At 39.6% G+C, this 25855-nt stretch overlaps 1 protein-coding gene across 8 annotated transcripts in view; it reads left to right on the top strand.

Moving 5' to 3' along the window:
• The window catches only part of WNK1 (WNK lysine deficient protein kinase 1), a 135372-nt gene that overhangs the window by 98814 nt on the left and 10703 nt on the right, over window positions 1-25855 (top strand). For 2 of the 8 annotated variants that reach the window (XM_060024080.1, XM_060024086.1), the window contains 17 exons: window positions 1601-1684; window positions 8210-8359; window positions 9689-10129; window positions 10864-11142; window positions 11830-11927; window positions 12037-12199; window positions 12606-12722; window positions 13048-13221; window positions 13424-13478; window positions 13616-13735; window positions 14254-15683; window positions 16820-16903; window positions 18519-18602; window positions 19155-19215; window positions 22669-22742; window positions 23947-24578; window positions 25155-25354. In XM_060024080.1, the coding sequence (XP_059880063.1) occupies window positions 1601-1684; window positions 8210-8359; window positions 9689-10129; window positions 10864-11142; window positions 11830-11927; window positions 12037-12199; window positions 12606-12722; window positions 13048-13221; window positions 13424-13478; window positions 13616-13735; window positions 14254-15683; window positions 16820-16903; window positions 18519-18602; window positions 19155-19215; window positions 22669-22742; window positions 23947-24578; window positions 25155-25354 (4246 nt within the window). Of the gene's footprint in view, window positions 1-1600; window positions 1685-8209; window positions 8360-9688; window positions 10130-10863; window positions 11143-11829; window positions 11928-12036; window positions 12200-12605; window positions 12723-13047; window positions 13222-13423; window positions 13479-13612; window positions 13736-14253; window positions 15684-16819; window positions 16904-18518; window positions 18603-19154; window positions 19216-22668; window positions 22743-23946; window positions 24579-25154; window positions 25355-25855 lie in introns of all 8 variants that reach the window. The other 6 variants (XM_060024079.1, XM_060024078.1, XM_060024084.1 and 3 more) reach the window with 5 other exon arrangements.

Genomic DNA, 25855 nt, shown 5'->3' with positions numbered 1-25855 from the left:
ATCATTTGTTCAAATAAAATGTTAATCCACAAAATTGACTGATTCTAATTTTTAGCAACTAAGTTAGAATCTAGTGTGGGTGACGGGGGTTTTTTTGTTTTTGTTTTAGGGATTTGTGGTACATGTTGCAAGGTAAAGACCATTAGATACCTCAGTTCTTAGATTTTTCCTCAACAAATTTAGATTTTGTTGCTTATGAATATGAGCATATGCACACTCTTGCAAATAAAGACAAAGTGATGGACGTAATAGCATTCAAGAAGTGGAGTCAGTATTGACTATTTCATATATTATTCCTTTGATATATTTTGTCAAATGTATAAGTCTTATAAAATTTATGTAGGAGACTATGCAGTTAAATACGAAACTTTGCAATTATATATTCAAGATATCATTTAGATGTTTTAAATATCCCACTCTTTTATAAAGAACTATATGTTCTTCTTTGACTTTCTTCCTATGTTCTTCCCCCATCAGGGGCATAAATAACCCCCAAAATATACATAAAGTATCAGTTACTTAGAGCAGTACTAAGAAGCAAAAAGATCTAGAAACTTGAACTGTGTGTACACACGGTATGGTACGCTCACATTAACACACTGGTTGCCAGCCCATACTGTGAACGTGTATGCACTGCCAGCCTTGCTCCTTTAAACTTTCCAAAATGAAATTTCAAACATCAGGTAGTTTACAGAAAAGGTGCAGAAAGAATGTATACTCACAGTGGTTAAGATGCAGTAGAATGTGATGTTCTATCCAAGTAAGCTTCAGAGAAGCCCCTCTAAACTGAAATGAAACAGCAAAGTTGGGCCTTTTCATTTTCTTAGCTCACCTATTATCAAGTCCTGCATTCAGTTCTCACCTTCTAATTTATTTTAACTTAAGATCTCTTCTGGGTGAGGGTTTCTCAAATTCCAACCGTATGGACATTTTAGGTGAGATCGCTCTTTGCTGTGAGGGCTGCCCTGTGCATTTGTAGAGTGTTTAGCAGCATCCCTGGCCTCCCCCCACCAAGTACCAGTAGCAGTTGTGACAACCAAAACTAGCCCCAGGCACTGCCATACATCTTTGGGAAGGGGCATGGGGTTCGCAAAGTGCCCCTGGTTGAGAGCCATTGCTCTAGGTACTTGGCAGGTAATGATGATAATTATTTTTACGTTTTTGACAAAAGTCGCTATAGCACTACAAGAAATAGCAAAAGGAACCAAATAGCATTATTAAATACCCTTTTTTCTTTAATCGTTTGGATAGTTTTTTCACATTGATAGTCTTATTATTTTTCCTGATTATTTTCAATAATAATTTTATTTTGAATCTTACTATTTTGGCAAAAAATATAGCCTGAGCAGCGGGGTAGGTTAGGTTTTAACCATCAGTGGTTTTTGCATGGAATCAGAGTATGTTCTGTAATATGATCCTTCTCTAACCTTCTCTTTAAAAACATGCCCCAGTGGTCTCTCCCTACATACTTAATCAAGCGAATGTTTCATCTTGCTCAGGCAGACTCTCAGGAGCTCACATATTTATTGCAAAATCCTGACCTCTGTATAAACGTACCTTTGGGCTGCTCTAATTTTTTGTATTCACTTCTCTCCTTCAGGCACAGGGGCAGAGCCAGGGTCAGCAATCTTCAAGTAGTTTAACAGGGGTTTCATCCTCCCAACCCATACAACATTCTCAGCAGGTGAGAGCAACTCATTGCTACGTTTTATGGATTAGCAATAGCCAAAACACTGGTTTACGTCTTTCATGAATTGGATTCCTGATGTAAATGGCTTGCTAAGTTTTTGAAAGGAAAATCTAGAGGCATAACATTTCCTGTCTTCAGTAACATTTTAGAAAATCTTTTGTTTAATGTATTTTTGAATCGTCTATTAGATTAGACATACATTGAAATTCAAAAGAATTATCTTTACTGACATACTTTATGTGCCTTCTTAAACAGATGATTCTACGCTATTTTAACAATACGGTTGACCCTTGAACAGCACAGGGGGTTAGGGGCACAGGCCTTCTGCACAGTCAGAAATATGTGCATAACTTTATAGTGGGTCCTCCCTCTCTGAAGTTACACATCGACAGCTTAAACCAATCTTGGATCGCATAGTACTGAAGTATGTATTTACTGAAAAAAATTAACATATAAGTGAACCCATGCCATTCAAACCCGTGTTATTCGAGGATCAGCTGTACAAAGAATGTCATTTTTGTGTGTATGTATTTCACGATTTGTCCTTTTGTGAGCACTTTACCATTGCTTTCACTGTGCTTGACTCTAGTAATGCTCCACTCCTTTCTAATTACTTCTAATCTTTGGGGTGGGGCATCAGATTTTATGCTAAAATGAATGAAAGCCTAAGAACAACTACTTCAGGAACTTTAAAAAAATGATTTGGGGAATTTGTTCCCAAAGGTTCAGAGAACTCAAGGGATTAGTATAATGCTGATGTATTCAACAGCAAAACTGGTAATTGTAAAATTAAATATCTGTAGTGCATCACTGATATTAGTTAACAGTAGTTATTTACATGGAAATAATGCTTTGGGGGCACAATCGAATATTTATTATCTGTTTCAAATAAAATTTATAGCCACTACATGTGTCATAAAAACTTCCCAGTGAACTATTTTGTTGATAGTTCCCTATGCAGTGTGTTTTCAAACCACCAAATTCTAAATTGGCTTGTTTCTATCAGTTTTTGAAACTAAGTTTTCAGTTCTCCTTACAAATGGCCTGCTCACAGTCCAGCATGTGATCATGTGGTCGTTTGATGCTGGTTTAAGATTAGATGTTCCTTGTACAAGATTAGCTTGGTTATACAGGCAAACCTTGTTTTACTTTGCTTCGCTTTCTTGTGCTTCGTAGGTACTACATTTCTTCTTCTTTTTTTTTTTTTTTAACAAATTGAAGATTTGTATTAACCCTGCTTCAAGCAAGTCTGTCAGCACCATTTTTCCAACAGCATTTGCTCATTTCGTGTCTCTGTGTCACGTTTTGCTAATTCCCACACTTATTTCAAACATCTTCATTACTATTTTATTTGTTACGGTGATCTGTGATCAGTGATCTTTGATGTTACTACTGCAAAAGGATTATGACTTGCTGAAGGCTCAGGTGATGGTTAGCATCTATTAATAAAGCATTTTTTAAATTAAGGTACGCACATTGTCTTTTTAGTCATGATGCTGTTTCACACTTAATAGACTACAGTGAGGTATATGCACTAGGAAACAAAAAAATTCACGTGACTTGGATTATTGCAATATTCACTTTATTGCAATGATCTGAACCAAACCTGTAATATTTCCGAGATGCCTGTATATACATTTTCTCTGTGGCCAACACCTCTATCTTATAGAATAGAAGGGCTGGGAATTACACGTTTTGTCTTGCTCGTGCCCTTTCTTCCAGACAAGTATCTGAATCTATATATATTTATAGTTACGTTCAAGTAGTCACATTTTTGCCAAGCTTAACAGGTTTAATTATATTAACAACCCCTGATAAGAATACAAAATAAAAGTTACATAAAGCTGAGTGAGGACAGAAACGCTATCATGGATACCAGTCTCCTAATTCGCTTATCATTGGACACAGGCCAATACCAATAAAATGTGCAGATTTAAGTGTATGGTCTCTTTTTCCTTTTCCAAAGGAATTTGTTATGAAGCAGTGAAATAAGCCATTGAGTTTAATGGTGATGAAAGTATGCACAGTCGGGGGGCAGGGGGCAGCTCCACAAATGTCAGGTTAAAAGAATCAGGTGCTTGACTCTTCTGGGAAAAGATCTGACTAAATGGCTATCTCTACAGTACAAACAAAAATTCCCGTTTCAGTGATGCTTTTTTCAGATATTTTTATTTTGTGAGTTATTTTAAATATAGGATGAGTTAAATAGAATCATAAAATTGAGCCCTCAATCTAAATAAGTGTATGCAGTCTAGAATATTTAACTTTTCCAGGGTTGCATAGCCAATAGATAGAACTAAACATTACAAACCATAATCCAAGATTTCTACAGTAGTTTTCTTTTTTCTTCATTAAAGTTCTATGGGGATCCATGATTCTGCAAAGGTGCCCAAGGAGCTGTATTTTTTTGTTTTATCTTCTGGGGTTCCATATATAGAAAAGGAAGATTGTAAACTTTCTGTACTGTACAGTTAGAGTCTGTTTTTAGATCTGATTTTCGTTTTGCATACCGTCACGTCCCAACACCACCGTAGGAAACAATCTCTCTAATTTTACTAATGTGAGGAAAGAGATGAACTTTAGCTGAAATTTACTTTATTTCTTGTGTTTCTGAAATATACTGAATAAAGGATTGCTTCTTTTCACGTTTTTATCAAGAATCTCTTCTAGTGGTATATCGTGTCTTAATGAGGTACCAGAAATAACTTTCTCCTACCGGAAATCTGAGTATTTTGCTGCCACGAAAGGTCATGAGCTACCCTGCTTCCTTAATAATTTCATCCATAGGGCACATGTAGAGTCTGTAGGTATCTCTTACTTTTTGTTCAACTGAGGCTCATGAACATTTTTTTCAAGCACCTTTGTCCAACAGATAGTACACGGTCACAGGCTGTTTTCAAGAGGCAGTTTTATGCAAAGCATGATGCCAAGTTGCTATGCTAAACAGTACTTGTTTGGCTAAAGTGTTGATTATTAGCCAGTGTGATTGTGCAAAAATAAAAAAAACCATATACTCCGGTCCTCTCCAGAGGTGCCACTTCTCTATATGCTTTAATGTATAACTGGCATACATGCCTCTCAATTAGTCTAAGCAAGGAGTGAGGGTATATGTTTATAAAACTGCTCGTTTTTGACAGTACACACACACACACACACACACACACACACAGAGACAACTAATTAAACAGTTTTTTCCTAACTGAGTTCATGCTCTGAAGGACCATGTGCTAGGCACTGATGGACTACCAAGATGGATCATATAAGGCTACTTTCAGGGAGCCTGAATAATCTGGTAACAATATACGTCGACTCCTACAAAACGAGTAAGGATAATAGCTAACATATATAGTGTGCAAAGCAATCTACCTGTGTTTTTATTCAATCCTTCTATGAATCATATAAAATATAGGTACTATCATTATTTCCATTGTACAGATGGGAAAGCTGAAACGAGATCTGGAGACGCTAAGTACTTTACCCAAATTTCTAAAAGACAGAAAGAATTTAAATCCAAGTAGTCTGACTCCATGAAAGGAGGAGACTATATCTCTTCTGAGCAGGGAGGGGGATATCAGTAGGTTTATGAAAGAGCATTTGAACTGCACTCTGATTATGAGTTAGATTCAGATGAAGGATAAGGAATATTCTAGGCCCAAAGAAAAGGGCAGGGGGGCAGTATAAGCAAGGTAGAAGGCACAAAGGTAGAAAGCTGTGAGACAGAAACAAATAAACCTTGGGTTCAGTGTAGCTAGAATACAGATAAGTCAGGACTTTTGGTTAGGACTCCGTGCTCCCAATGCAGGGGGCACTAGTTTGATCCCTGGTCAGGGAACTAAGATCCCACATGCCACGTGGCACGGCCTAAAACAAAAAACAAATAAGTGAAGGTGTGAGTTCAGGAAAGAGCTGATTGAGTCCAAATTGTGATGTAAGCAAGGGTCTGCGTTGAAGGGGGTGCGGGAGAGAGGTAATTTTGCGCCCAAATATAAGGGGCAGGGGATTTGCTCAGATTGAACCTTTACGAAGAAGGGAGATCACCACTTAGTCAAACTCTCATCAGGCTCACATCACGGGGCTCTTACTGGTCTTTGCTTTGAACAATAACACAAAAAAATATTAATGGAATAAAGTGAAACTGTTGAGAACAAGTGTGCCTGTAAGGACCTTAAAGGGTGTATGTAGTTGGAAATGTTTATAGGCAATATCTGACAGAATTGGTTTTATATATGCCAAGACATTAAACATAGATTTTGTCCTTAGGGGAACAACTTCACTGTTCCAGGTTCATTGTAAATAACATTTAAAGATCACTTAAAGGTTACATGAATATACACCTGTAAGACAATTGCAAAAACAATAGAACTGTCCTAATACTAATAATCAAGCAGATGCTTGTCACTGCAGATTTTATCTCAAGACACAACTTAAAGAACAAGTACTATGTTATGCGCCAGAAAAGCGAGATCATTCATAGTGTAGCTTCCCTGAAGATAAAAATGCTGATGTATAATTACATGTGAAGATTTTGAATGAGGCAAGGGGAGCAACATTTCTGAATTAGTATATTTATATAAAAGACAATCTTATTTAGGTATGAAAATTAATGACTTAGATAACTGTAGATAGTTCACGGTGAATTCCTTAAAGTTTAAATATATTCAAGTTAACCAAAAAGGTTTTCTACTTTCTTGGTTCTTGTTTCTTAGTGGGAAAATGGGCAAAATTGTCTTATATTCAGAGCTGCCTTATAGTTGGATACATATGATATATCTTAGTTGCTGAAAATAAATTTTATATAATTCAGCCATTTGTTCTAATTTTTTTAAGTTAAGAATACATTATCAGAGCTAAATAAGGATAAAACAAACATGACTACTGTCACTATTACATTTCAGGATTCTTTTGATGGTTTTAATTCGTATAATAAGAAAGAAATGAGGAATAAATATCAGGAAAGTAAAAATATTATTTGCAGATTATCACCTAACAAAATCTAGGATGCTTGTTAAGGTGGGTAGATGCATAATAGATATAAAAACAAAAATAAATAAGTCTTGGGGATGCAATGTACAGCATAGTGACTGTAGTTGATAATACTATTATATGTTTGAAGGCTGCTAAGGCTGCTAAAGGCTATCATTGGTTGTAGCATTATTTCAAGTAACAAAAAATTCAATCAACCAAAGTGTTCATCATTAGAATATCAGTACCGTTGATAAATAAAATGAAAATGGCATGTCAGAGAACAGTATTTATAAAACGGGTGTGTTTTTGTTTTGTTTTTAAAAACAAAATCAACTTGTGTGTAAATGACCACTTATGCATAGAAGAAAATTCATAAAGTCGATGCACCAAACCACTAATTGTGATTGCCTGTGGAGAAATGAGGTTGGGTATTTTCATTTAACTCTATTAATCTAATATATTGCTTAAAATTTTTATTACAAACAGGTATTGTTTTTGTATTTAAAAATTAAAAATTTGGGCTTCCCTGGTGGCGCAGTGGTTGGGAGTCCGCCTGCCGATGCAGGGGACACGGGTTCGTGCCCCGGTCCAGGAAGATCCCACATGCCTCGGAGTGGCTGGGCCCGTGAGCCATGGCCGCTGAGCCTGCACGTCCGGAGCCTGTGCTCCGCAATGGGAGAGGCCACAACAGTGAGAGGCCCGCATACCGCAAAAAAAAAAAAAAAAATTAAAAATTTTAAATTAGTTATAGGTATTAAAGAGGCTTGAAAGTCAGCTATGAAGTTCAGATTTTTGTTAGGCTAGAGGGGGCCATTAATTTTATTGCAAAATTTAGTGTTTGGGTACAATTACATGCCATTTATCAAGTTTAGGTGTATTATACCAGAGTGCCTAGCACATGCTTGATTTCCAGATGACATTCCCTTTGCCGTATGTTGAGTTGAGTGATAGTGTCCTTGTTTTCAAAGAAGGAAACCTCATTTTGGCAGTAAAATGAGCAATCTCTAAGGTATCACAGCTAGTAAATGGTAAAGCTGACGTTCAAAATTCAATGCTTTTCTCTCATTTTGTAGCCGTTATCAAAGCTATTCTTTAAGCAAATTAATTACACAGTTGATGAAATATTGATAGATGAAGGGAAAGAGATTAAAGGAAGAGATTGGATTAGTTTAATATAGGACCAAAGTGAGAGCTGCTATCAAGAAATGGGAACAAAGAGGGAGGAATTTGGAGAAGAGAGGGTCTGTTTGGACATTGTGTCTGAAGGTGTTTATAAATACCTGAGCTGCTACTGGGGCAGGGAGCCTATTAGGTGAAGAACCAGTGGTGACTCAAACTTTGAAACATGGGTTAGTTCTTGGTTGTACCATCACAAATAAAGAACACCAGATGAAAAAGAAAGATGTGTAAAAAGGGGAATTGGTGAATTTGGGTTTGTGCATGTCTTGATTACTAAAATTGCCATCTTTTACAGACACTGATAGGCAAACATACTTCCTTAGAAACATGCTGTTAATGACTTGAAATAAAACTGAGTGATGGTTTTCTTCTCAGCAGCAAGGAGTGCAGCAGACAACCCCCTCTCAGCAGACAGCGCAGTATTCACTTCCCCAGATGTCAGCCTCCAGCGAGGCCATGACTGCACAGCCCACAAGTCAGCCTCAACCTCCACAGTCCTTTTCGCATGTGTCAGCAGGAAAACAGGTGAACGCTTAACTTCTAGAAAGGAGTGCCACATGACTTCTACCTTCCCTAATGGTGAAAATTGGTTATTTTCACTGCAGAAATGAAGTGAAAATTGCTTCTTTTGTGTATATGCATTGGTTAATATAAATGTGTATATACAGCAGCAATAATCCAAAAATGTTTAACTTCTAGGTTTATCAGCCTAAAATCAGTTTGACAGGTATAGAACTGATAAAGGTGCTGAAGTAATTGAACCTATGACATTTTCTAGCATTGTCAGTTGTACCTATCATTCTAGGTTTGCAGTTAATGCTGTGTTTTCACGTAGATTTATGCATTGTTTCATTCCTTCATTGCCTTCTGAAGTCATAAAAAACCCTTATATGGAATGATTTTTTTTTCTAAGTTATCCTTCTAGTCACTTGAAAAGTAACTCTGGGGACTTCCCTGGTGGTCCAGTGGCTAAGACTCCGTGCTCCCAATGCAGGGGGCCCAGGTTCGATCCCTGGTCAGGGAACTAGATCCCGCATGCTGCAACTAAAGATCCTGTGTGTTGCAACTAAGACCCGGCACAGCCAAATAAATAATAAATAAATATTAAAAAAAAAAAAAAGAAAGAAAAGTAACCCTGTAGAAAAGCTCTTCTGAATGACCTTTTTTCAGCTTTAACATCGGGGCAGCTTGTGCTTGTATTGTTTTTGTCATATTTCATCACATCTGAGATACTGTCAATTGTAAAATGCACCATTATTTTATGTAACACTGAGAACTGACATACCATTAATTGTAAGATATATCTTAATGTCATAAACATTAAAATGACCAGGTGGTGGAAAGGGATGATTGCATCGTACAATCAGTGAAATATAGTAATTAGACCCACTTTTACAGGCCTGTGTTAGACCTAAGAATTGTGGAAGCACTATGGATGAGCTCTAACTCCACTGGGAAGGAAGTCCTTTGAATTTCAGTCATCACTGTAGTATCAGTTGTAGATTTAGTGACAGCAGACATACCAGTGGATTATGGTATGTGAAACATATCTCAGCCAGGCTGTAAAGAAAACAACCTTTCATATGGAAGGGTTCTCTTTGTTGTTGAACGATGAAGCATGAGCAAAATTTCCTGCCACAAAAGATTTGAAACAGCAGCCAGTCTGTCAGCCTCCCTGTCTCCTGTTGTCCTCTCCCTGCTATTATGTGGCACATTAACTTACACTAATGTATGCAAGGGTTTGGTGTTTGTTTTAATTTTCTTTCTTTTTGGCTAATACATAAGTCTTGCTTTTGGCAGCCTTGCTTTTTTTTTTTTAAAGTCTGTCTGTTTTGTTTTTCTTTACCTTCCCAGCTTCCAGTTTCCCAGCCAGTACCAACTATCCAAGGCGAACCTCAGATCCCAGTCGCGACACAGCCCTCAGTCGTTCCAGTCCATTCTGGTGCTCACTTCCTCCCTGTGGGACAGCCACTCCCGCCTTCCTCACTCCCCCAGTACTCTGTTTCTCAGATCCCCTCAGCTCCTCAGCCAGCTTTCTCCCCGCTTCCTGTCACCATGGCAGCTGGCATTAATCAGCCTCTGCTTACCTTGGCTTCCTCTGCTCCAGCAGCTGCAGTCCCAGGGGGACCCGCTGTGGTCCCTAGTCAGCTTCCCACCCTCCTGCAGCCTGTGACTCAGCTGCCAAGTCAGGCTCACCCGCAGCTCCTGCAGCCAGCAGTTCAGTCCATGGGGATAGCCGCTAACCTCGGGCAGACTGCTGAGGCTCCACTCCCCTCTGGAGATGTTCTCTACCAGGTACCGTGTTGGCTGGTGAGAAGGAGGGCACCAGAGGGTTTGGTTCTAATGATAGAACATCAAGGACTTAAAAACCTAATAACTGAATATCAGAATAACTAACAATAACAAAAGTTGCTGATCTCAACCAGAGATGCTAAAATAGTAAATTCTGAGAAAGGACAGGGCGATGATGTCTGATGACTCATTTCCATTTTTCCCAAGACATCTCTTGGGAGAAAAATGGTTCTCTCAATATTCAGTGTAAGCTGATTGAAAGCTAGATATGGCTAATAATAGAATATATCAGGCTTTTTTTTATGGGAAGAGTAAATATGGGTAGCCGACATGGTATCAGTAAAAAGTTTCAGGGTTTAGATTTAGAATATTAGCAAGTCATTATATGACTGGAATGACTGATACCTTGAAGAGTTTTTGCATTCTCCTGTTTGATTGGGTAGAAAGTAGGTATTTTCTAGAAGGAATTATGTCTATTCCTCCTATTTAAATAGTCTCCAGGAGGGAAAAAAATAGCAACTTAGAAGTATAGTTGTGTACAGTCCTGTCCCCTAAATTGAAATCAGTTAACCATTTCATTTCAAGAATCTTCTTTAAATTATTAGAAAAAGATCAGGCTACTTTTCTTCACTATGTTCCCTTTTTTTTTTTTTCTTTTTTTTTTCTTGCTTGTCTTGCTGTTTTACTCATTTGATGACCCAACCTGCACTAATTCCCCTTCCTCGTTTCTGTCACAGGGCTTCCCACCTCGACTGCCACCACAGTACCCAGGAGACTCAAATCTTGCTCCCTCTTCCAGCGTGGCTTCTGTGTGCATTCCTTCTACAGTCCTGTCCCCTCCCATGCCAGCAGAAGCACTGGCTGCACCAGGTTACTTTCCTACAGTGGTGCAGCCTTATGTGGAATCAAGCCTTTTGGTTCCTGTGGGCAGTATAGGAGGACAGGTTCAAGTGTCCCAGCCAGCAGTGAGTTTAGCACAAGCCCCCACTACATCCTCCCAGCAAGCAGCTCTGGAGGTAAATGGAATTCCTGCATGTTTATGTCTAAACTATATGTATAATGGGATAAAAATGACAAAGGAGAAATACAGTTTCCCCTGGTTTAGAATGCACTTGGAAACTATTGCGAACTAACTTCTGAATGACTTCTTCTTGCAGCCGAGTGAAATGCCAGTGTGGGGCCTTGTTGCCACTGGCTGTTCTGTTGGGAAGTGAGTGTGCCTTGGAGGAGATAACGCTGCTAGCACTTCACTTCTTTAGCTAGCCCTTCAGCCATTGTTCTTATCCTTTCACAAACTCCTGCCATTGGCAAGTCACCAGAATACCTTACCCTGCTGTGCTCCCGGTGATCATTTTTGCCCCTCTTGGAGAAAGCTCTGAGCTGTCTTTGCACTTTGCTCTGCCTGCCCTGTTGCACATTCTGGTGAGATGCTGGCTGCACGGCAGGTTGTAGTTTCTCACTAACTAGCAGCTGTTTTGGCTGATGACACACTGTGCAGTCTGTACCAGAGATTAGCTTTAGAAATTTCCTTTGCAATTTTAAGATGACTGTCTGCAGATGCTGAATATTAAGAATTATTAGTAAATGTAGTGCTTCTAGGACTTAGGGGAGGGATAAGGAGAGGAAGAGTAGCGTATTGGGGATGGTCGACAATAAATAAAGTATATTACTGCCAAGGTGTGAATTATCCTTTCTGTTTACAGAGCACTCAGGGCGTCTCTCAGGTGGCTCCTCCAGAGCCAGTTCCAGTGGCTCAGCCACAACCTACCCAGCCTGCTACGTTGGTCTCTTCTGTAGACAGGTATGTGACAGTACAGTTCTCCTTTCTTGACTGGTAGATAGAATGGTAGGAAGCTTTAAAATGTCTCGCCTTTAAATCTCATCGTAAACTGAACTTTTTTTTTCCGAAGTGCACATTCAGATGTTGCTTCAGGTATGAGTGACGGCAATGAGAATGTCCCATCATCCAGTGGAAGGCATGAAGGGAGAACTACCAAACGGCATTATCGCAAATCTGTAAGAAGTCGCTCTCGTCATGAAAAGGCTTCACGCCCAAAATTGAGAATTTTGAATGTAAGTATTGCTGACTTCTGGGTTTCATATAGTTAGTTCATACCATTTAAATATTTCTAAGGCTTGGGTGTATTGATGAAAGTTTAGGATCTTGTATCACCTAAATGATACTGTTAAATTCCATATTTCTAAAAAAAAAAAATACAGAGAGTTTTTATTTTGTAAAACAAAGATCTTACATTCTTACCAGACCCTTCAGTGGAAGATGTGTAAGTAGCTGAAAGGCTGATATTTTCTTAAGGTTTTCTTGCTCCTAGTTTAAGAGGCAAAGTAGCAGTGCTTCAAGGAATAGTGGTAACATTCGGCTTAAGTTCAAGTGATAACCTATGTTACTTTGTCACATTCAGTAACAGATCTGAGCATGGTTCTTCTGAGATATGAAGTACCTTTTCTTTTTTCTTTTCAGGTTTCAAATAAAGGAGACCGGGTAGTAGAATGTCAATTAGAGACTCACAATCGGAAAATGGTTACATTCAAATTTGATTTAGATGGTGACAACCCTGAGGAGATAGCAACAATTATGGTATGTCTGTTTTTGGAGTTCCGAATTTTTCCTTCATACTTTATCTTCATATCCACTGCCCTAGGCAAATATGCAATATTTTGTAAACTATTTTGACAGTTAAATATTTATTTCAGTGTGACTATAACTAGCACACCAAACCTGTGATTTAGAGGTGCTTTTGTGTAGGGCATGTCTAACTAGGTATTGAAGAACCAACTTACATATTAACTAAATAATAATACAGGTGGTGTGCAGATAGGACAGAAGTCATGGAAGTGGTGATTGAATGACCTAAAGCTTGGGGAACACTGCTAATTAAGCTGATGTCACATTTCTTTGACAGGTGAACAATGACTTTATTCTGGCAATGGAGAGAGAGGCATTTGTGGAACAAGTGCGGGATATTATTGAAAAAGCTGATGAAATGCTCAGTGAGGACGTCAGTGTGGAGCCAGAGGGTGACCAGGGATTGGAGAGTCTCCAGGGAAAGGATGACTATGGCTTTGCAGGCTCTCAAGTAGGTTCACCGTTCCTGTAGTGAAGCTTCGTTTATGTTAAATATTTGCTAAATTTGCCTTGCACGATGTCCAGCGGTACCACATTACACCTGTAACTGAGATTATCAACATTTATGTTCTTTTTGCATGTGGCGATTTGCTTAGTGCCTGCTCATTAAGATTGAGTGAGAGAATGAATTTAATCACTTTTGTTTGTTGTAGAAATTGGAAGAGTTCAAACAACCAATTCCTGCATCTTCCATGCCACAGCAAATAGGTGATTTTTTCTTTCCATTGTTTGTTCTTACCTTTGACCTAAGAAGTTATGTGCTAATAATGGAATCTTGAAGCTTTGTGTGAGTGACAATGTATATAATAATAATGCAATTAAATGGTTTGTTTCTTTTTAAGCAGGCCTTCCTACCAGTTCTTTAACTCAAGTTGTTCATTCTGCCGGAAGACGGTTTATAGTAAGTCCTGTGCCAGAAAGTCGATTACGAGAATCAAAAATTTTCAGTGAAGTATCAGATACAGGTAAGGAATTGCTTCTACCACATACATATATAAATCCTGTGTCTCTCCTTTATTGGAAGCTTGGTCATCAAGCAGTAGTTCAAATGATGACATAGACAATAAAGAATAGTAGAAAATTGAGACTGACCAACAGATAAACATTTGGAGACAGGGAAATAGGTGATGAATAGAGAGGATTTGAGCAAAAGGGCACAGAAGGGTGGCCATACTAGTTACAGCCCGTGTGACTGATACTGTGTAGATTCAGCACTGTGTGTTTGTATCTCCATTTAGCGCTGCTGTATATCGTTTGAGGTTACTCCGTGTTTTTTCAGAAATAGATATTCATACAAGATCATTTCTTTTGCTGGAACTGCTATATCACTTAGCCGTTTTAGAGCCTATCATGTCCTTGGGGGAGGTTTTTTACCTTGTTGGTATGTGGCATTGTTGGGAATCCCAAAAGTAGATTGTTCAGACAGTCTTTTGAACCCCCTTTTTAAAAAGAACTGATTCTGAGCTTTTATTTTCCTTTGCAGTTGCTGCTTCTACATCTGCTGGTGCTGGAATGAGCTTGTCTCACTCTGCTTCATCCCTTAGTCTACAGCAGGCCTTTTCTGAACTTAGACATACGCAAATGGCAGAAGGGCCGAGCACAGCACCTGCCAACTTCCGTCCGACGGGGCCAGCGTTCCCAGCAGTGCCCCCTTCCGTGATCAGCCCTGCTGGAGCTCCAGCCACAGCGGCAGCCGTACCCTCAGCGTCAGCCCCTGCCACGGGCTGCCCTCTTAGTGACGCTTCCGCATCAGCCGTTCAGTCTGAGGTTGCAGTGCCCACTGAAAAGGGGATTGCTGGAGTTGCCACCTGCACAGGTGTAATACCCTCCAGTGGTCTCCCTGTACCACCTGCATCTGAATCCCCGATACTTTCCAGTGTGGTGTCAAGCATCACAGTGCCTGCAGTCATCTCAGTATCAGCGACATCCCAGTCAGTTCAGGCTCCCACACCTGGGAGCGTTGTTTCCGGTACAGGCACATTCCCCTCTGTACCAGTCTCAGTGACGGCAGCCTCTGCAGTGAGCAGTGCTGCTGCCCCAGGCGCTAAGCCTTCACCTGTATCGTCGCAGCAGGTGGCAGGCAGCATGGCTGGGACAGCCACGCTAACATCCGTGTCGGCAACCGCTCCAGTCCCGAGTCTAGCTGCACAGCCGTCCCTTCCACCCAGCAGCAGCACCTCTGCTCTTACTCGAGCTGAGACTGTAGTGGTTAGTGCGCACGCACTGGATAAGATATCTCATAGCAGCATGACCGGATTGGCTTTGTCCCTCCCCGCGTCATCTTCCTCTCCCTCCTCCCTGGGGGCAGGGGTATCTAGTGCTGTTTCTCAGCCTGGTGTGGCTCATCCTTTGGTCATCCCATCAGCTGTGGCTTCTACTCCTGCCCTTTCCCAGGCAGGACCTACTTCCACACCTTTACTACCCCAAGCTAGTATCCCACCTTTGGTACAACCTGTTGCCAATGTGCCTGCTGTACAGCAGACACTAATTCATAGTCAACCTCAACCAGCTTTGCTTCCCAACCAGCCCCATACTCACTGTCCTGAAATAGATGCTGATACTCAACCCAAAGCTCCTGGGATTGATGACATAAAGACTTTAGAGGAAAAACTGCGGTCTCTCTTTAGTGAGCACAGCTCATCTGGAGCTCAGCATGCTTCTGTATCGCTGGACACGTCACTCGTCATGGAGACCACTGTCACACCAGGCCTCCCAACCACTGCCGTTGCACCAAGCAAACTCATGACTTCCACTACGAGTACTTGCTTACCACCAACCAGTTTGCCCTTAGGAACAACTGGTTCGTCAGTTATACCAGCGGTCACTCCTGGGCAAGTTTCCACCCCAGTCAGCGCTGTACCAGGAGTGAAACCTGGAACTGCTGCACCAAAGCCACCTTTAACTAAGCCTCCAGTAAGCTTCTTGTTTTGAAATAGTTTGAAAAATAAGATCACTCTTCTCCCCCTCCCCCAAAAGTACACTTTTAACAATACAGCCTTGCAGTATAGTTATAAAGATGCCTAGCTTGTGGTAGGTACTCAGTATTTATTAAATAAATTGATTGAAGGTGATTTTAGGATGTATGTACGTGAACATGAGGTTTTTTTTTTTTATGAAATATGGCAGGATTGGGGGTTAATTATGTTGTAAGATTTTCTAAGAGTGTATATAACAGTTAGGTAAAATACAAGCATTATTTCTGAATTGGTACAGACTGAAGAAATCCGTTTCCCAAAAGGGAGCTGAGTGTTTCTGCTGGCGATTGTACATAGTAACAGCAGTTCACAGTTTTTGTTTCCATGAGAATGAAGCAAATTTTCTGCCTTGCTCAGATTCCATAGATGTACAATTTGAGGTTTATAAAAAGTTGGAAGTTGGTGATGACTTCGATGTGGTGGAGGAGAATTTAATCTAATGCTAGGGATAAAATAACTAGAAAGTGTTTTTTGGTTCTGCTATGATGGCTTCCTCTCATTCTGCCATATTCAGTCTCTCATCTCCAAATAACAAGGCTGTGTCTCTCCTACTGTATTGTATGCTTTGCCCATCTTTCTGCATTGCCATTGATGTGAGATTCTTTTTACAGCAGAGTAATATAGAGGCTTCACTCAGACAAAATACAGATTACTTGATAGTATTAGATTTCTGATGCCTTTTGTTATCAGACCTGCCCCATGGTTATTTCTGAACTGTTTTGTTTTCCCAGGAAAGCCTGATAATACTGTACCAAATAAGAGGCTCAGGAGTATCTGGACTGTGCCTCTTGTGTCTAAACAGCCTTTGTTCTCTCTGCTTTCACTAGGGGATCGCCTTCTACTAAACTTTTCTGTTCGTTTTATTGGTATGTCATAGTAACCCCTGTAATAGTATCATGATTATAATGTCCTTTATTTAAGGTAGATACCAGAGTGTAACCCAGGTGAGAAGCTTGCCTTAACTAGATACATTTTATTCTTATGCTTCTGCATTTGAATTAGTTGGTTTGCTCTCCAGTATGCAGTCTTTACTCTTAGTGTCTCATGGACTTGAATTTCCCTTCGTGTCTGTAGGTGTTGCCAGTGGGTACTGAACTTCCAGCTGGTACTCCACCCAGCGAGCAGCTGCCACCTTTTCCAGGACCTTCACTAACGCAGGTGCCCCAAGACTTGGCAGATTTCTTTTTGTGCCTCTGCTTTCTTTCACAAGCTCATTTAAATTCTCCATTGCACAATCTTGCCTTCTGGCTCCTATTTGATTTTGACTTAGTAAAAACTTTCTTTTAAAACACCATAGCTGATGATACAGGCCCTACTTAAAGTAAGAAGCAAATCATCTAAAAATCATTTGATATTAATATTTTTTCATATCTTACGAAAAAAGAAGATAGCAAATGTGACAGTTTGCCAAAAGAAATATAATTCCTCTGTCATTCATACCTTTGTAGAGCAGTGAAAGATTAGACCATTGTGGAAGTAAAAAATTATATGTCATCAAAATTAACTGTGAAAGTTCCTGAGGAAAGGCTACCACCCTGATAACTGGTAACGCCCTTTTTCTCCGAGTTCAGTACAACCTGTTTTTTCTTGAATGTTTGACATTTTTTTTCAGTGACCACCTAATGAAGTAATTGGGTGTAAGGGTCATGTTTATAAAAAACAGGTATTATATCTTAAAGTACAAAAACCACACAGCTCAGCTAACGTGAGACTGCTCCGAGAAGAACTGAGACCGGTGACGTGAATGTGAGATTCCCATCTCACACTCAGTTCTGCTCACTACGGGTCAGAATTGCCTGCACTATTTAAATTATTATTTCCCTTTCCCACCCTACCCCCGACCCTACACATTAGTTGAATTCCCATAAATAAAGTACTTGGTATGATCCCATTGTAACTATGAAAAAACTTCTGACATGGGGCAGGCTAGTAAACATTGAAAATAAGTTAGGAATTTATTTTAGAATAAGATATAAGAAAAACATGGTAAATTGCTAACTTGAAGTCTGAATTTATCCTACTTCTTTAATCCCAGATGTACAGTAAAACGTAATTTAAGGAACTTGCCATAATAAAGTAATAACTCCAATAGAGAACCCATTCCATCGGCTGCTAAATTTTGAAAAAAAAATGCATTGTGAAAGTCTTGAACCTATTTTCTCATTAAAAACATGTATTCCAGTTCCTAAGAGGGCCCAAAATGTGATGAGAAACTGCAAATTAGATATGTAGTGGGTGAGGATAAGTGGATGCTGCTGCATATAGAGGGAGAAGCACAGATGAAGGCTGGAGAGGCAGAGGTAGATAGAAGCCAAGATAGTGACAGAGTATGGTGATGCCATCTTTTATTCATAAGGACAGGCTCTCAGAAAGATGTGCCCAACTGAAAAAGAAAATAGGGAACAATACAGTTAATCTACCAATCAATCTTGATACAATTTTCAGAATATATTTTTAAGGAGAGGACAAATAGTTAACTTTTCTATCTCTAAATAACATCAAACATAGAAGGTAAGAAAGAAGACTTCAAAACTGTAAAAACATAAATGTAACTGAATTTTTCTGTGGCTTGAGAACTTGACAGTAAAATTTTGAGAGCTTGGTAATTCATTCAAGCAGTTACAACTAAGTTGAACTTAGGATATTTTTGAGTTTAATGTTGAGTGAGCAGACGCGTGTTATGTTGTGTGGCCCCGAAGCAGGAAGCAGTGTGTCCTGTGTAAGCTGGCTCTGGCTGTGCCCGAGGCTGTGCTCACTGTGTTGTGTCCTTCAGCCCCAGCAGCCCCTGGGAGATCTGGATGCTCAGCTGAGAAGAACGCTCAGTCCAGAGACCGTTGTGCTGACGTCTGCAGTTGGTGTGAGTTCTGATAAAATCTCCCCACAACCCTAATATATTATATTTCTGGAATATAAGCTGTAACCTAGACCATTATTAATACCTTTAACACCTAATCAGAGTCTTTGCTTGTTCCAGTCGACAGAAATGAGACGATGAATGAAAGAGTAACACTGACCCAGTAGTGTAACTATGGAAAAAATTTGATTTGGGAGACACTTTTCTTGTCTTACCTGTGGTTACAGTCATACCACCGATCAGTTCTATGGACTTTGTGTTTATGCTTTGGAGGAGGCTATACTTTAAGTTCGAAGTCTTAACTTCTTCCTTTTAGGCTTGTGACACAATAATGTTCTGATTAAAACTACTTTTTCTATGAATATCCAAGTTATACTTTTGAGCATTCCATGAGAAAAATTAAAAAAGCAGTTTGGAGAGGTTAAGACTCAAAATTTCTTTTAAAAATCTATAAAATGCCTGTCTTTCTTTACCTCAGACTTATTTTTAGGTTATAAAGTCACTCTTTTTAAGTCACTGATGCTAAAGATGTTGTGTATCTGTGTGTGTTTGCAGCCCGTGTCCGTGGTGGCTCCAACAGCAGTTGTGGAAGCAGGAGCCCAGCTTCAGAAGGATGGTGAGAAGCATCCTTCTTCCTCTGTATTCCCACTTCCAGACCTTCCTGTAATTGATGGTAGAGGTTACTATGTCAAAGACACATTCTCGAGAGTTCGTAGGTGTACTTGAGACCGTGTTGAACAACATTTTTATGTATTTCATGATTGAGGAGCATTGATACTAATATTGAGAGCATGTAATATCAGCAAAGTTGTGAATTTTTTACTTTTTTTTTTGAGGGGTAGCATGCCAGGGAGTAATGATAGTTTCTTAGCATAAGACCCTTTGTTATTATTAGCTCAGCCAAATCCTTGGTAAGAGATACAAGGAAATTCAAGCATATTTATAAAAGTTAATTCATTGGCCACCTCTTGGCTTTTGAGATGTATAGAAGTATAGATAAGTTTGAACAGCATGGATGGTAGAAATACAGATGCAAGATTTCACATCATCAGTTTAAACATTATTATTTTCTTTTTGGCTGTGTTGTGTCTTCATTGCTGTGTGTGGGCTTTCTAGTTGCGGTGAGCGGGGGCTACTCTTTGTTGTGGTGCGCGGGCTTCTCATTGCGGTGGCTTCTCTTGTTGCAGAGCATGGGCTCTAGGCGTGTGGGCTTCAGTAGTTGTGGCACACAGGCTCAGTAGTTGTGGCTCATGGGCTGTAGAGCACAGGCTTCAGTAGTTATGGCGCATGGGCTTGGTTGCTCCGCGGCATGTGGGATCTTCACAGACCAGGGCTCGAACCCGTGTCCCCTGCATTGGCAGGCGGATTCTTAACCACTGTGCCACCAGGGAAGCCCCCAAACATTTTAATCTATTTCTGGAGTCTCTAGAATTGGTCTGTCCATAAATATCTCTTTTTTAAAAAAGGCACATTTCCAACTTAATTTTGTAAAAATTGTCCATACCAACAACTTAAATGTTTTCTTAGAACTTTTATCACCATGTGCTTAGTCATAAGTTCATTATCAACTACTAGCGCTGTAAAGTTTTGTTGTAAATCTCTTTTCACCATCAGTCCCACAGAACCTGGGAAATGTAACACTTATTTTTTGTTGCCTTTTCCTTCAGAATCATTTATAATCAAAAGTGAAATAATTGAGATATGCTTAATGTAATTTTATATAGCACGTGCTTAATAATATTTTTCCCTTTTTATTATATCCATTCTCCTCAACACCACCTGACATAAATGTAATTCCCTGAGCAACTATTAATAAGATTACCTGAATGTTCTTCTTCCTGTCTTCCTTAAGTGCTAAATTTCACTTAAAACCTTTCTAAAGTAAATTATTTTCAAGGCAGTCACAATCTGAATTGGCTCTCATTTTAAAAGAAGTGACTTGAAAGTCAGTGGAACAGATTAGAAAGTCTAGAAATGGACAAACTAAAATGTAATGTAGAAAATGAAAAAGGTGACCTTTCAAATCAGTGAGAAAAGGGGATATTTCAGTAAATGGTTTGGGACAACTGGACAGCCATTTGGAAAAAAGTAAAGATAGATCACTAGCCTAGGCCAAAGTAAATTCAAAATGGAACAAAGATGGAAAATGAGCTCATAAAATAGGACTGTACAAAAACAAAAGGAATCTTTTTTTTTTTTTTCCAATTGTCTAGAGCAGGGTTGACAAACTTGTTCTGTAAAAGGCCAGGAAGGGAATATTTTAGGTTTTGCTGGTCATACAGTCTCTGTCATAGCTACTCAAGTATCCAACATATTGTAGCCTAAAAGGAGTAATAGATAATAAATAAAGGAAGGAGTTTAACTGTGTTCCAATAAAATTTATTTATAAAAACAAGCAGTGGGCTAAATTAGGTCCACAGATCATAATTTGCTGCTCCCTGATGTAGAGAAAGATGTTACTATTACATTTAATCCCCAACCCAGAAGCATTAATAGATTTTAAATTTCTGCATGGGGAGAAAAAGTACTGTTATGTCCAAAGATAAATGGAAAACTGGGAAATGTGTGTGTTGTATATTCGTATCACAAAAAGGACTAGTTTTGTTAATATAAAGAATTTCTGTAAATTTGGCATGGACCAAGAAATAATCAAATGATACAGAAAAAAAAGAAACTTAGACATGAAGATACTTAACTTCCTTCATGAAACAGAAATGCAGAATAAAACTACAAGTGATTGTATTTCTCACCTGTCCTTGGTAAATTCAGAAGTTTAAAAGCCACTGGTGACTTGGTACAGCCTTTTTGGAGATCAGTTTATGTCTGTCAGTGTTTTAAATGACAGCGATTCAGTATTGGGTTGGCCAAAAAGTTTGTTTGGGTTCCTAAATGAACTTTTTGGCCAACCCAATACTTCTATTTTTAGGTATTTATTTCACAGATCTATAAGAATATACATATTAGAGCACTTTTATAGTAACAAGAAGTTCGGAATAAGTTAAATTTCCATCAGTAGAAGCCTGGATAAAATATGGTACATTTTTTAATTTTTCATATGTATATACGTACACTACAACACTATGCAGCCATTAAAAAGAATGAGACTGATATGGAAAGATCTCTTAAGTTACATCATTAAATGAAAATATCAAAATCAATATTCTACTAGTTGTATAAAATAAAGAAAATGCTGATATATATTAATTATCTCTAGAAAGAAACTCAGACAAGTGATTGTCCCTAAAGAGGAGGACCTCGGTGGCTTTAAAGTGGCTCAAAACTACTTACCAGTGATTCTGCCGCTTACACTGTCTTGCTCCAGGATTTTGCTTAAGTGTTGCCTAAACCAGTTTGTCATAGCTGGTTTTCATTTAAAAATGGGTCTTTAGTATCCTAGGTAAAAATCTTACTGTTTGCTTCATTTATTTCTGCCTTTGAATCATAGGATGAAATTGTAGTGTCATTTCCTGTTAGCCTTAGTTTATTTTGTTGTTTTTTGTCTTTTTTTTTTTGTGGTACGCGGGCCTCTCACTGTTGTGGCCTCTCCCGTTGCGGAGCACAGGCTCTGGATGTGCAGGCTCAGCGGCCATGGCTCACGGGCCCAGCCGCTCCGCGGCATGTGGGATCTTCCCGGACCAGGGCACGCACCCGTGTCCCCCACATTGGCAGGCGGACTCTCAACCACTGCGCCACCAGGGAAGCCCAGCCTTAGTTTTTATAGTATCTCTTCATGTTTGAGTTAAGCCGTGAAGCCGCCTTGCTGCTGTGTGACTTTTATTCCTCCAAACAGTGCCATGTCCTCCGTGCGAGTGTACAAGGGAAGGTAGAGGGTTTCACAGCGATACAGTCTTTCACACTCAAGGTGTCTAGTAGGAAAGCAAACAGTAACTGTTTCCCCTTGTTGGACAGGGTCAGGGAAAGGGGGGTAAGGAAATCTCCCTTACCTGTAACAACTTTCTTCTTCTGATATGTAGTCTCATTTTGCTGTGTTTCTGGCTGAAGCAAAAAGAAGCCAACTAAAAAAAGATGCTGATTTAAGTTCTTTTCCTCCTCCATGTACTTGTTTCAGTGTCTCAAGTCACAGAAGGTCCTATCCTAGCACCCACTTCAGGGACTGGTGTTCTTAAGATGGGGCGATTTCAGGTAAGACAGTCACTGCTGGGGGATTGTGTATATAATAAAAAAGGGATTCCCAGTTTGGGGGGAGTGTGTATATAATAAAATTATTATCTACCTTTTAGGACCGAATTGCCATCAATGATATATTTCTTTTATATAAAGCAGTTTTTAGCTCTTTATCATTTTCCCCTCTTAAAAATAATACATGCTAATTAAAGAAAATAAAGAATATTTAGAACAGTAGAGAAAACAGTAGATAGTCACACTGTCTGCCCATCCTTCCACCCCACCCCCCTGGGATTACTTTTTGGGGTGTGTTTCTTTCTATTCCTTTTGCTCTGTACATGTGTATATCTAAAATTGGCCCTGCTTCTCCTCTGAATGATATTGATACTTTGTAGCTTTTTCCCATCTAGTAGTAGGTATATCTAACCATTTTCCTATTGTCAGTCATTAGGTGGTTTCTGATTTTTCCAACACAGTAAGTAAAGTAACAGTGAACGTCTTTGTATATAAAAACATTTTCCATGTTCAGGATAATTTTCTTAGGATTAATTTCCAAAGTGAAAATACTGAGTCATCATCAAATAATACCATCTAATTGTATTTTCCCAGTTGGGAAACAAGTGAACATTTTCTGGCTTAGTACATAGGGCTATACAAGCTTTGAAAATCTTTTTTTTTCTTTTTCTGTTTTCACACCTGCTTTCTTATTATTCTCATGATAGCAATTGAAGTTGGGGATATTAGGTCATGTTTTTCTCATTTGTAAACTGAGTTTCTCAGAGTTTGTCGCCGCCCTGAGTTTGTATTTATAATACATTGTCGAACTAGGACAACGATCTATATCCTTCTTTTAGCACCAGCTAGTTGTGCTGATTCTTGAAGCTTAGCTGGCATTTAACATTTATTGGATTTAATCTTTGTAGTTTTTCTTGTTCACAAGCAACCTTCAGTATTCCATGACCTGTTGTTATTTATATTTTCATTAAGATGTAATCTGAGTCCTGTGCACAACATGAGATATGAAAGTAAATAATTTACTTACTTAGCTTAGCCAGCCACTCAGAATCTACATCTCATCTGTACATCTCAGTATAGATATGTCATGCTCTACAGTGAATGGTATTCAGTTTATTTTCACAGTCAGAGATGGAGGGGCTATGCAAACAATCAGCCTACTCAGACTGGGAAATAAAGTGATTCACTTTTGGTCTCTTTCCATCAGGTTTCAGTTGCAATGGATGATCCCCAGAAAGAGGGTAAAAATAAGTCAGAAGATGTAAAGTCTGTTCATTTTGAATCCAGTACTTCAGAGTCCTCAGTGCTGTCAAGCAGTAGTCCAGAGAGTACCCTGGTGAGGCCAGAGCCCAATGGGATAGCCGTCCGTGGCGTCTCTTCAGATATGCCAGATAGTAGCGCCCGTAAAACTCCTGAAACTGGGCAGCCAACCAAGGTTGGACGTTTTCAGGTGACAACTACAGCAAGCAAAGTCGGTCGTTTCTCTGTTTCAAGAACCGAAGACGAGATTACTGAGGCAAAGAAGGAGGGACCAGTGGTATCTCCTCCTTTTCTGGATTTGGGACATGACGTTCTTCCTGCTGTGATACCAAAGAAAGAGAAGCCCGAACTGTCAGAGGCTTCACATCTGAACGGGCCGTCCTCTGACCTGGAGGCTGCCTTCCTCGCTCGGGATGTGGACGATGGCTCAGGGAGTCCGCACTCCCCGCAGCTGAGCTCAAAGAGCCTCCCTGTCCAGGGCCTGAGTCATTCCTTCAACTCCTCTTACATGAGCAGCGACAATGAATCAGATATTGAAGATGAGGACTTGAAGTTAGAGCTGCGGCGGCTACGAGAAAAGTACGTGCGTTTCTCCTGTGAAAGGGTACCAGCAGAGCCGTATGAAGAGCTGGCTCCCAGAGCTAGAGGGTGGGGTGTACAAGAGCTGGCTGTCTGAAGGTAGTTCTTACAGAACTGCTTCAGCACCTTGGCATTACTCGTAGCATGTTATTGTTGTCAGTGGCTCTTTTGCGTTGTGAACCTCATCTTAGCTATTATTGGTCTACCAGATGAATCTGGTAATGACACTGGGATATGGATTACGATAGCAGGTTTTCTTGGTCACGTTTGATGAACTGGGTCCGGTTCGCAAGTTCAGTGTTCCTGTGTAGAGCTTCCAAGTCAGGAAATCTCTTTCTCCTAACACATCACCAACCATTTGTGGTTGGCTAGGAGCTTGCTGGAATTTGGCTTGGGTAACGGAGGCCAGCAAGAGGAGCTGACACACTTGAATCACAAGGTGACAGCAGTTAGATTCAGTACATTTGGGGGAAGGATCCACTGGTGAGTAAATACGTGGAGGTTAAATAATGTTGTTAATTCTTGTTTGAACAAAGGTGGTTATATTTTTGAATTATGCTTGGTTATCTTTCATAGACATCTTAAAGAGATTCAAGACCTGCAGAGTCGCCAGAAGCATGAAATTGAATCTTTGTATACCAAACTGGGCAAGGTTCCTCCTGCTGTCATCATTCCCCCAGCTGCCCCCCTTGCAGGGAGAAGAAGGCGACCCACCAAAAGCAAAGGCAACAAGTCTAGTCGCAGCAGTTCCTTGGGGAATAAAAGCCCTGGACCAGGTCAGCCATGGGTGTCCCATCTTATGTTTTTGTCTCCAAATGTGTATATAACCTACGGAACATTTGTTAAATTTCGAAGGCGTTTGACTTCCCTAATACGCTTGCTTCCTTGCCTTGTCTACTCCCCGTATTTATAGAACGTCTTTTGAGTTTATGGAAGACAGGTCAGTGCTATGACCTATTCCTTTGTAATCCATTTTGCCTCCGTTTATAGTTGTTGATGAGGATAAAACACTTAGCTTTGCCTGCTAACTCGTGGAGCTCACATTTCACCAAGCTCGTAGGCAGTTGAGAGAAAATTCATTGTTCTTGTTAGTAAAGTCCAGGTAGATTCTTCCTTTTTAATGAATGAATTGGTCATAATTACAACAGGGATGAATGTAAATTTCATGTAAGTATTTGGGTATGTCATATGATAATTTCCTTGGCTAAAGTTTTTGTTTTATTTATCTGTATTGGAATAAAGAACTTGCTAGTGTTTATAATCAAAAAAATAGTTAA

Source organism: Delphinus delphis, chromosome 11, assembly GCF_949987515.2.
Source record: "Delphinus delphis chromosome 11, mDelDel1.2, whole genome shotgun sequence".
NCBI lineage: Eukaryota > Metazoa > Chordata > Mammalia > Artiodactyla > Delphinidae > Delphinus > Delphinus delphis.
The sequence above is the reverse complement of the archived record's forward strand: the minus strand, read 5'-3'. Positions and strand labels throughout refer to the sequence as shown.